The sequence below is a fragment of the Lycorma delicatula genome, chromosome 11, assembly GCF_047948215.1.
Source record: "Lycorma delicatula isolate Av1 chromosome 11, ASM4794821v1, whole genome shotgun sequence".
NCBI classification, from domain to species: domain Eukaryota; kingdom Metazoa; phylum Arthropoda; class Insecta; order Hemiptera; family Fulgoridae; genus Lycorma; species Lycorma delicatula.
Genome location: NC_134465.1, coordinates 49625732 through 49638939, shown reverse-complemented (window position 1 = coordinate 49638939; position 13208 = coordinate 49625732). Strand labels below are relative to the sequence as shown.

Here is a 13208-nt window from a genome sequence, read left to right as displayed (position 1 = left end):
TTAATGATTAAAAATATTGGTTGTTATTAATATTGCAGGTTTAAAGATCAATTGTCTGTAGCTCAAAAATTATCAGTTCTCAGTTCCATATATAATGGTTTAGGCACTGGAATATCTTGGATGATGATGTTTTTCTCTTATTCAATCTGTTTTTGGTATGGAACACCTCTTATACTTGATGATAGACCAAATGAAGTAAAAGAATATTCTCCAGGAGTTATTGCAGGTGTAAGTTAAATACTTAATTAATAATAGTTTCAATATCTTGGAATTTTTGGTATGTTTTTATTAATATTGGTCAGATACTGATTTAAAAATATTAACCTTTGCCATTGTAATGACAAACTGGATTAAGTTATGTAATAAAATTTTTTTATTTGTAGATTTCAACTCATCTTGGTGTGTTGTGGTTTACTGTGGCTATGACAATGGTTTATAATAATGGTTAAGATATTTGTTTATACATATCTGATTTAATTTGTTATGCAGCTTGGTTCAGTTTGTGGGAAAATCTTTATTTTTATAAATCATCTTGGAATTTGATTCTCAGTTAGGTTGAATTTAATGTTGAGTAGGTATGCAGATTTAACTGAGGCAGTGGTGTTAAAAAAATAAACACCTGATTTTGTATGAGCAGGCTTATGTATATGGCAGATCATCCTATCATAAATGCGGATGGTATGTTCCATGTTTGCCATTTACGTATGAAATCAGAGTTAATAAACAGTTAACCCAGTATTTCATATTATAGGGAGTCAGGAATGTAAGGTACTCCCTACTTTTAAAAATTCAAAAATTGACGAAAAAAAGATTTTAGTCATGGTTATAAAGCATTACCAAAAACAACACTATTGTAGATCCTTCACTTATGAAATAGTTAAATTCCAGAGATTTTTCCACATGTTGGAATTTGCATAAGTAAAACAGGACATACAGTTTAAAAAAATCCACTAATAAGCATACATGAAGATAAATTTCAGTATTTTTTTATACTTTTATGAAATTGAGATTAAAGATGAATGATTTTGTTATTTGCTTTATATAATTTTTTTTAAAATTTAATAGCATAATTACTGAAAATACATGTACAATACATTACGATGATTTTTTAATTACTAATTTTTGAAGTAAAATCCACAGAATTATTAGATCGGGTTGTAAAATGAGTAATTAACGATATTATCAATTATATTAAATCATCGGTTAAAAAAATGTAAACATTGATCACAAACAATAACATTAAATATGGTGTTTACAAAACATATTGTAACATCATATTGTGCAAGGTAATATTCCAGGTTGTGTTCTGTCATATTTTGTAGAATTCCCATACCTATTTAATATGCTGAGTAGGTGTATAGTGGCATCAAGAAAATTGTAAACTTTGTTTTTAGTAAATCTAGGAATGTTCATAAAAAGTAGGGCATATTGTTATTTTGCTTTAAAAAAAAAAAAAAATAACAACATTTATTGGACTGATCATTAAGTTTTACCTTATTTTTATTTTGAAGATTTTTATTTGTTTGTGTTTCTATTTACAGATTTTATTCTGTATTGCCATGGGTGAATTAAATATTGGAATCATTGGTCCATTTATAGAATCCATTATCAAAGGAAGAGTAGCGGCAAATAATGCTCATAGAATACTAAAAAGAAGATCTGAAATCAATCCATTTTCTAATTCTGGTAAAATTATTAATGGTAAAGTTGGCACCATAGAGTTTAAAAATGTTTACTTTAATTATCCAACAAGACCTGATGTCAAAGTAAGTAAATTTATGCTTTTCTTTTTTTTATTATGTTATTATATAAGTGCAGCTAATAATTATAATTATTAGTAATTATTCAGATAACTTAATCAAGTTGTCTTCTTTTATACTGTTTTTAAAAGTTCTTTTTTTGATTCTGTTTCAGTTAATCTATTTATTCAATTGTAGGTTTGCTTTTGAATTCTTTACTTATTTTATCCACCGAATAATGCAGTTGTAAGAGTGAGGAATTTCTCCCTGCAATAAATAAAAAAAAAATTTTTAAACATATTTTCATTGAACATAACTCTCAAAGAAAAGAAGATATTATGCCCATTTGTTTGATCTGTTTATTGCTTGAAGCCCAGTATTTGTGTTTTCTCAAGTGCTACCTACATCATGTAGTATCTACATGGGGATTGAATGTAGTATATAGAGTATCCCATTTGAAATGCTCTATTTTTATTTAATTATACCCCCAAAAATATTAAACATATTGACATTAACAAAAATTAAATTAAAGCCTGTCTTATCAACTTATAACAAAAAAAATCACACTACATCACATCATTTCCACATGTGCCCCATCTTTCTTGCCATGTTTGTTGAAGCATTTCTGGTGTAACGGTTGAAATGTCATTCCTTTTGCTCTTATGCAACTCCTGGATGTTTGCTGCTTTTGTCATACACACCCTATCTTTGACATAATCCCAGAAGAAGTAGTCCAGAGGGGTTATGTCTGGTGATCTGGGTATGTCTGGGGACTAGGGAATTGAACCAACTCTTCCAATCTATCTACCAGGAAAAATTTCATCAAGCCTTTCTCTTATCTCAAGGAGCCAGTGGAGGGGGAGCTCCATCTTGCTGGAAGAGGATATTAGGATGCTACGCTCAATTTGTGGGAATGCAAACTGCTCCACCATGTCAATATTCGTGGTAGGTGGATTGGAAGAGGTGTTCCAATTCCGTGGCCATCCAGATCACCAGTCATAATTCTTCTAGACTTCTGGGGTTATGTCAAAGGCAGGATGTATATGACAAAAGTAGCAAACATCCAAGAGCTGCGTGAGAGCAATCAGAATGCCATTTCAACCATGACACCAGAAATGTTTCAACAAACATGGCAAGAAATCGCCTACCAGCTGGATATTCTTCGTATGACTGGTGGGACACATGTGTAAGTGATATGATGTATTGTAATTTTTATTATAACTTGATAAGACAAGCTTGAATTTAATTTTTTTCATGTCAATATATGTAATATTTTTGGAGATAAAGTTAAATAAAAATAGGGCATATAAAATGGGACACTGTATTTTCATTAATGCATAAAATAAGGTTTCATTTGTTTGTTTTTTACGTATAATAACCAATTCTTGAAATAATTTGAAAATATTATTCAGTGAATGATAAAATTGAATGTCATCTATACATATAATAAAAGTTATAACTAGAGTCATCCCTAAGCGTCCATCATGCAAAAACTACTTTACAAATTTTAATAACATTTGCAGATTTGTCTCGTAGAGGCTTTGGTCATTATTTTCAATTAGAATTATCACACTATTCCTAATGGGGATTAAAAAAAAAATGATCCTTTCACTTCATTATATTTCTGTTAGTATGATAAAAGTAAAAGTTCTCTGATGATGTAAAAGTAAAAGTGACTGATGATGATTGACTGAAGACTCTATGGTTGTAAATTAACAGAAAAAATATTAAAACAAAATAATAAGTGAAAAAGTCATATTTTAAATCACGGTAAAGAAATTATTTTGAGTCCATCAATATCCTAAAAATCTGTAAAGATTTCAATTGAAACTAATTATGCTACTGAAAGCACTGGTTTTTAGTACTTATTTATCTAGATAAACAAACTTAAAGAAAAATAAAATTTGTAGTCTGCCCATGAAGAGGTTAACAGTGTGATTGGCAATGGTTTTTTAATTTACCAGCCAATTTGGATGAATTCTTTCATTTATGTTATAACAACTCAGATATATACCATAAATACCAGTCAGTTTTCAGACACTTCAGTTATCAAATATTTTCATTACTTGAACTCATCTGATTTTGTTAAGATGTCAATTTCATGGGGTTATCCAGAAAATAAGTTCCAAAGGTCTATTAAAAAAGATCTAGAATGTACTGTCTTAAAAGTTTTTTCTCCTTGAAGAATGAATTGTACTCTATTTTTCTACATATTTCCCACCATTGTTTAGGCATTTATAGAAGGACATCAGAAGTTTCATCCCTTTGTCTTAGAATGATACCATCTGCAGTGCAAGCTACACAATAACTTATTTGACCTTGTCATCTTCGTGGAACTGTCGGCCAGTGATATTCACTTGGTGCAAGGTCTGGGCTATACAGGGGATGATCAACAGTCCCAGTCAAAGGTTATGCAAAGATGTTGCATTGTGGCAGCAGCATGTGGTCAAGCGTTGTCATGAATCAACAGGTATCCTTGTTTGTTCTCAATCACATTATACAAATTTTTTCAGCGTTTTGCAGCAGATATCACTATCGATTGAGCAGCCTGTAGGCAAAAAGTAGACAATCAAAATTCCTTTTATGTTCCACTGCACACATGATTATCATAATGAAAAACATCGACTTGCATTTTGTCTTTCTGAACGATGAAGAGTGTTGCCATTTCATAGTTGTTGTTTCTTTTTTGGTAATTCATATGACATTCTTATGTTGTTTCCGGTGACTTTACAGTGCAAGAAATCATTCTCTGCTGTTTAATGTTGTAGTTTTCTAGTGTGGGAAAAATTTCTAATAATTTGATTTCTTAGACCCAATTTCCTGTAGAAGCAGAATGAAATTTCTGGAAAATGGATGAAAATATGAGAGATTTTTAATCATTTATTCTCTTTATTCCTGTCATTAGTTGGATGCACCAAATTGTTGGTAATCAAAGACGGTCGCCTGTTCCATTCATCATGCACCAAATCGTGCCCTTCATTAAACAGTTACATTCATCTCCATACCATGGAATCACCCATTACATTTCAACATAAACATTGCAGATCTGACATTGAATTTCAACCGTTTTAATGTTGAATAAAGTCCTTGCATTCAAGAAACGATTCACGAACCAAAGTTCACACACATTGGATGTCTTGTTTTTTTTTTAAATATAATAAAAAAATTAAGAAGCGTACAGGCTAGACAACTGATTATGAATGCTATCAATCGCTTCTTAAGAGATCAGGGACACAGTATGTTGTGTCACTATCAGGAGTATAAACTCCTGATAGTTGTGCTATAATGCCAATATTTAGAAACTGAACTTACTTTCTGGATGTACATTGTATGATTTAGGTTATATCCACCGAGCATATTTTTGAATATTTGTTATTTATTGAAATATAATAAGTTTACTATAATTTTGTTAATTTGTATAAAAATATTTTCATAAAATGTAGCATAATCAATTGAGGGAAAGTCATCATGGAAAAATTTCAGATTAATTGATAAATAAAATACCAGTGGAACATCTGCGTGTTTACCTTACAAATATAAAAATATTTAGTAAAAATTTTGATAATTTAAATATATATATTTGGAAATCATTTACTTTTAGATGTATTTTATTGACTATTTAAATGAATTTACAAGGGTTACTTTTTTTTCAAGGTACGATCGGTCACAAAATTCAAACCGCAGTGAAAATAAAAAATTTTTTATTTGTAACAAGTACTTACATAGTTATGATATTTCTCTACATAGTCGCCACTCCAATTTAGACATTTGTCGTAGCGTGGTACCAACTTTCCAATACCCTCGTCATAGAATGGAGCTGCCTGTGTTTTCAGCCATGTTTCTACGCTGGTCTGCAGCTTGATGTCTGTGCCAAAATGTTGTCCACCTAGCCAGCGTTTCATGTGATCAGAGGTGAAAATCGGATGAAGCCAAGTCTGGACTGTATGGTGGGTGATCAAACACTTCCCAACGAAAACGCTGCAGAAGCTTCTTTGTTACAGCTGCAGTGTGCGGCCGAGCATTGTCATGGAGAAAGACAATGCCTGATGACAATATTCCTCTCCGCTTATTCTGAATTGCCCTTCGTAGACGTTGAAGAGTCATGCAGTATGAGGCTGCAGTGATGGTCGTGCCACGTTCGGTTGACACTTGCTTCCTTCCCTGACCGCCTGCATCATGAACATCTGTACGTCCTGCTTTAAAGTTCTTGCACCATTGTTGCACTTTGCTGTCACTCATTGATGTTTCACCGTACACGTTACTTATTTGTTGATGAATTTCAGCTGTATTACACCCCTCAGCCTGAAGAAATCTAATTACCGCACGCACTTCACACTTGGCAGGAGATGCTATTGTTGTAGACATGTTTACGTGCTAGCTGTGTGTTCAGAACTAAATGAAGTGACACGGCGTGATTGAAGGCCGTACTAGAGATGCTGCGCAACACATATGCGCAAAGGTTCATCCGATTTTTGTGCAGGTTTTTATTTCACGACCATCGGATCTTGAATAAAATAACAACCCTCGTATTTAATGTTTTCAATTGCTTTCATAAATTCATTTACTCCAATTTTTTAATTTATTATTATTAAATTATTATCAAGCATCCTATCTGTAGAATAATATTGAAATTATTTTTTTAATAATAATACACAAACAAATAATAATTATATTAAAGCAGGTCGATGTAAAATAGAAATGTGGAAAAAAACATTTGTGTATGTATGAGCAATAGAACTTCAAAAAATATTTTTGGGAGCGTTTTAGGTAAAATAAACAAAAATCTAAGTTTGAAGTTCATATTAAAAAAATGAAAATACTTTTTTAAATGGGAGAATAGCAGTATTAAAAGTTAGTGATTACAAATTTAAATGTCTTATTATTGAAAAATAACTTAACAAATGAGCAATTATATTTTATTGATAATTGCATCAAAGATATTATAAATTTAGTAAAGTAATTATTTTAAGGTTTATCACTAAAACAGCTGCAGTATTAACAATAGGTAATCAATTTTATCAAGTGGTGAAATACAAATGTCAGTTTCCTGTATTTTAAAGTTAATATTTTTTAATTAATATACAACTCATCTGATGCTGTAGCAACTGTAATAAAAGTGCTATGAGCATACTAATAAAAAATATTGAAAAGAAGTAAAGTAGATTAATTATATATTTATATATTTTTCTTTGTGAATCTATATTTAGATTTTTTTCTAGGTATTACAAGGTTTTGATTTGAAAATTAATCAGGGTGAATGTATTGCTTTGGTCGGATCATCAGGAAGTGGTAAATCAACAACTATTCAGTTACTGGAAAGATTTTATGATCCTAATAGTGGTTCGGTAAGACATAATTATATTTTATTTATTCTTGTCAATTGATTTTAATAAAAAATTACATGTACACCATCCTATGCAATACAATGACAGAATAATTCAATAAGATGTTTGACTATGTACATCTAACATCTACATGCACTTATGTACAAATTATGTAGTTTGTAATTCTTATTTACTTTTTTCTTTTCAACATTGTTGTTCATGATTTGTATTGGTTCAGGTAGTTTTGGCGAATGTGTTGTCATAAAAATAAGAGCACAGATTGTTTGCAACATGATTTATTAATGTTAATTCTTTTTAATGAATTTTTTTATTTACTGTTTTGTAGGTATTACTTGAAGGTGTTGATATAAGAGACTTACATATAAGTTGGTTAAGGCAACAAATAGGTTTAGTTGGTCAAGAACCAGTATTATTTAATACGACTATTGCTAAAAATATCTGTGGTGATTTAAACATTTCTCATGAAGATATGGTTAAAGCAGCGCAAGATGCTAATGTTCACGATTTCATTTGTTCACTTCCAGAGGTAAATTTATGCTAATCAATCTTTTACATGTGTTTCTTTTTGTTTTTTTTTTTTTAGTAGACAGATATTAAGTTTTAATCTGAATATTTTTATGTTTAAGTCCTGTAGCTTTTTTAACTCAAAAAAGGAGTGACCAAGTTTGGTCTAAACAATAATTTGTAGGATTAAGAATGTTTATTCAAGAGTTACGTTGAAAGTAAAATTTATTAATCTGCAAAAAGCTGATTTATTTTAACCAAAAAGACTTCTTTATTATATTATTATCACTGATAATGACGCACATTCAATAGTGGTCCCTAATATATCAAAAACCGTTAAGCAATATATATATATATATATAGAGAGAGAGAGAGAGAGAGAGAAAGAGAGAGAGAATGTATCACAAAATTCTCTTGGGACTTTCATACCTCATAAAAATAATGGAAAAAGTTCATATAACATACGTCACAAAATGCTTCATTTGTGAGTAACAGCTAGTGAAAAATTTCACTTGGATTTCAACTTTAATTTCAGATTTTTGTTCATTCAGGTGAAATGAGGTCGCACTGAAATTTTTAGGATGTTATGTAAGGCCACAATTAGTGATTTCTTATGTTGACCTGAAAAATCAAATAAAATAGGTCCCAGAACTGTATCTACTTTTGAAAAATGTGGGATGAAAACCAATAAATTGGGGTAAAAACCCATGTGTTTATGTTTGACATACAGCTACTTTGTTAAATGGATAATAAACACATAAAACTTTTAAATAAAACAAGTAGAAAATCTAATTCCAAACAAAATTGTATAAGTTAATTTGGATAAAATAAAGAAAAGTTAGAAAAATTTGAATTTTATTTAGAAACAGTACACAGGACCCATTATTATTATACTAGACCCATTATTAATTCAAAGTTGAATTTGTGATCATTTTAAAGTTGTGCGAGTTTTGTTATCTAAAAATGAATTATTTCCTTTCTTTCACACACAATAATAATAAAAAAATTGTACTTCTAGTCCAGAATTAATTACTTTGAATTTAACCATGGTTAAAACAAAGTTTGTTTTATGAAAAAGGAAACTATCGTTCTATAATTATTTCCTTTATAATTTACTATATATCATTTACTAATTTACTATAGATTATGAACACGAGTTCATGGCAATCATAACCTATTTAATAAATTAGGTTTTTCTAGTGTTGCAGACCATCTAATAATAAATAAACACTCTATTACTGTCTTAGAAACTAACTTGAAAATAATTGAAATTAAAAAAGAAAGTAATAATTGAAAAATTGGGCATCTTTGAAAAATACCATATTTATAAATATAAAGAAAAATTTTGCCTAATCAATCTGCAGACAGAGTTTGATAATGATGCTACTATCAAAGCTATAGATAGCAGCACTTTTGGCAATATTAAATTTATAGTGTAGTGGCTAGGCACAAAGATGTTAAAAAATTTTAATTATTTGACCACATATTTTATACACATAATAACTTGGTATTTTAATGTGAAATTTTAATCAACTGATGATGAGGAATTCCTCGAAAGTGCTATTGATACTTAAGGTAGAATAATAAAAATGACAAAATAAGTTAAGAGCTCTTATTTGATTCTGTACTTCATGGATTGCTGAATTTTGTTTTTGCTTTTGTATTAAAACGTAATGTACTTAAGGTTTTTAATGAAGATATGTTGAGGTATAGAAGTGATATTCTGGTAATATGCATATAGTAAAGGTATGAATATTTTTAATCAAGTCTGTGAGATTTGAATTTTTAATGAATAATTAATTATATGAATGTTGGATCGGTTATTTTGTTTTATTTTTTTTCTATTATAGGGATATGATACTGTCGTTGGCGAAAGTGGGTCAAGATTTTCTGGCGGACAGAAACAACGTATAGCCATTGCCCGTGCATTAGTAAGAAACCCATCAATATTGTTATTAGACGAAGCGACATCAGCTTTAGATGTGGCAAGTGAAGCTATAGTACAAAACGCATTAGATATAGCGAGTAAAGGTCGTACTACTTTAATTATTGCTCATCGTTTGTCAAGCATACAAAATGTCGATAGAATTGTTGTAATTGATAAAGGATATGTTATTGAACAGGGTACGCATGATCAGTTAATGGAAAAAGAGGGAAAATATTATAATCTTGTCTCTGCTGATGCTACACTTCAACACAGTAAGGATTTGTTTTTTAATTTTTCTCTTTTAAGTAATCTTACTTTTTAATATAATTAATCAAAATTTGAAATCTGATTAGTAACATTTTATCTTGACAAAAATGATAATTTTTTTCTTTAAATAGTTTGGGTTGTTGGATCCATCCAGAAAGATGTATACCATAATAATTTCAGAGTAATTTTATTAATTGACTCAGTCTTTTCATGATAAGCATTTCTATTTAATGATGATAATATCTATATTATAAAAATAAGTTCAAAAGACAACAAATCCATATATACGACGTCTGTTCAGAAAGCTGTTTGTCTGTTAAATTATTATTATTAAATAATAATTTAATATTTTAAATTAGAGTAAAAATGGAACTAGACTCACATATATTGCAGTAATTCTTCAAAAAACAGAATAAAACAAGTTAATTCATAATGACGAATTATTTTGTCAGAGCCTCTTTTCAGCAAAAAAGTGGATGACAAGTTACTTTGTCAAGGGCAATTTTTATCAACATTTTGACAACTTATCTCGTCAAAAACCGGTAAGGGGTTAAAATGTAGTATTAAAAGATTTATTTTTACTGAACATTATTACTCTGTCAGTGAATTTTATAATAATAATAATTTTTTTTAAATCTCTGAATTTTCTACATCTTGTTCAACATGAACAACTTGTTTAAGCACATAAATATGTACTTAAATAATTTTCATTAATGTCTTCTGAATTGTGAATTATTTTTTGTTTTAAGTTATATTTTTATTTTTAGGATCTTAATAATTATCTACCTTAATATTATTTCATATGTTTTTATTTTAAATAATTAATATAGAATTTGATTGAATCAATTTTTTATTTTGTAATTAACTTTTATTTTGATACTTTTATGATCAAGGTTTTATCACAGTTTCCCTTCATCCATCCAGGTAAATGCTGAGACAATTTTTTTTAACCATGGAGTAACATATCTACTCATTCCTGATGTGATCTATATAATACATTGTTATATACCAATCAGAATAAAATATTTATTTATCCTTGTGTGTCATTGACTAAAAATTCAGTTACTAGATTTTCATTTTGTTCCATAAAGTAAATTACAATGAATTTGTACACTGTGGTTCAACTAGTATTTTTTGTTGGCATCTTACAAAAGTGATGTTAACTCACTGCAACATTAATGCATTTATACATTAAAACTACTCACTGAGCTATAAATAAAATACAATTAATCAAACTTACTACAGCACAGCTATTAAATATACTGAATTGTTAACAAGTAGCATATCTCTCATCTTTCTCCTTAGCTATCACAAGTAAGTGCATATATATTGTTAGGCCTGTGCAAAGGATTGAAATATTTTTTTAATATCATAACCTGGTGATTACTTTATTTAGGGCAATCCAAAACTTAAATTTAATCCTCTAATTTATACCTAACATATATGATAAGGAACGATAAGGAAATTCCTTCTCCCTGAGGAAAAGGAATGTTCAATTATTTTATAAATTCTTTTTTTCAATTATAAAGTAAAAAAATTACAAAATGTCAACAACCTGACTACAAAAAAATTCTTCATCTGATACATGCTGTGTCACCCTAAATGTTGTACAAAATGCTGTATGCCCTGAATGTTAGAAAATGTCTTGTACACGTGCTTTCCATGTGAAAAATACTCATTATTTTTCCCTACAAGTATTTCATGATATGTTTAAAAGCATTTCTTGAAATAATAGTATACCTCCTGAATGTAAATGAATAATAGAAATTCAATTCCATACAGAACAGTTTCAATAAAAACTTTTGTACAGATTTCTTGGTTCCTCCATTTACTATTATACAAATTAATTATCCTTATAGTATATTACATTCATTAAATTATAATGCCTAAGTAAATATTTACTAACAAAATATATATATATATATTTACTAAAAAAATACTAATTCCAAGAATTCATATTATATTTAAAACTTAATTTTCAGAATAATAGTGAATTTCATTTTATACAGGTATTTTCTCAGATTTTTATTATGTATATAAAATATTAAATTAAATATAAACCACCAAAACACAGTAAATGGTTAAGTTAAACTTACCATATTAATTCCAATATGTGATTACATGGGATGTTAATTTGTATATTTGTCCGTAATAAATGTCAAAATCTTCAAAAACAATTTTGTCAAATTAAAAACTCATAAATAAATGTTTTAATAAAATTATATAATTTAGTAACAACTGAAGATGTGGGATCCCTGAAAATTGATTCTTGGAATTAATGTCGTAAGTTTATTTTATCTATTTACTCTGTTTTGGTAATTTATATTTCATTTAATATTAAATTGTATTAACACAGTTGTCAATATATATTAATGAATTAATATACATTCATTTTACTGAAACTTAACCACCAAAACACAATAAACAAAAAATCGTGAAAATCGATTATTGATGTTAATTTATTAAGTCCCCTTATTTGTTTACTTTGTTTTGGTGGTTAAGTTTCAGTTAATTGAATTTAATTAGCACAGTGGTTAGTATGTTGATGAAATATATATATAAGTATATAATAAAACATCAGAGATCAGAAGTAGAATGTGTGTAAAAATTGCATCCAAAAGAGGAGATGATAATTTATACTACTCATTCGGCATTTAAAAAATTAATGATATATTTTTTAATCTACATTTTGTTTTCAGATTTAAAAAATAAGGTAGTAAATGGTATCACTTGTAATAATAATGATATTAAAGATCCTGCTGATGTACTACTAGAACCAAATACCAATGAAAATAATAATGAAGAGGTCACATTTAACTCTACAGTAAGCAAAATTTTATTATTACTATTATCATTTATAACTTTTAAGTTAAGTTGTCATATTATTAATTTTATCTCATTTGATTTTTTTTTCTTTAATTTTTTTTTTGTCCAGTCATTTGACTGGTTTTATGCAGCTCTCCAAGATTCCCTATCTAGTGTTAGTTGCTTCATTTCGGTATACCCCCTACATCCTACATCCCCAACAATTTGTTTTACATATTCCAAACGTTGCCTGCCTACATAATTTTTTCCTTCTACCTGTCCCTCCAATATTAAAGCAACTATTCCAGGATGCCTTAATATGTAGGCTATAAGTCTGTCTCTTCTTTTAGCTATATTTTTCCAAATGCTTCTTTCTTCATCTATTTGCCGCAACACCTCTTCATTTGTCACTTTATCCACCCATCTGATTTTTAACATTCTCCTGTACTACCACATTTCAAAAGCTTCTAATCTTTTCTTCTCAGGTACTCCGATCATCCAAGTTTCACATCCATATAAAGCTCCAAACATATACTTTCAAAAATATTTTCCTGACATTTAAATTAATTTTTGATTGTATATATTAATTTATATATACATATTATATATTAATTTTTTTTA

The 13208-nt window shown here is 28.7% G+C and overlaps 1 protein-coding gene across 4 annotated transcripts in view; it reads left to right on the top strand.

Annotated features, from left to right (window-relative positions):
* LOC142332010 (multidrug resistance protein homolog 49-like) overlaps nucleotides 1–13208 on the top strand; it is a 119403-nt gene that overhangs the window by 66116 nt on the left and 40079 nt on the right. For all 4 annotated transcript variants that reach the window (XM_075378069.1, XM_075378067.1, XM_075378070.1 and 1 more), the window contains 6 exons: nucleotides 39–228; nucleotides 1542–1766; nucleotides 6959–7084; nucleotides 7410–7610; nucleotides 9439–9787; nucleotides 12482–12606. In XM_075378069.1, coding sequence (XP_075234184.1) covers nucleotides 39–228; nucleotides 1542–1766; nucleotides 6959–7084; nucleotides 7410–7610; nucleotides 9439–9787; nucleotides 12482–12606 — 1216 coding nt within the window. The remainder of the gene's footprint in view (nucleotides 1–38; nucleotides 229–1541; nucleotides 1767–6958; nucleotides 7085–7409; nucleotides 7611–9438; nucleotides 9788–12481; nucleotides 12607–13208) is intronic.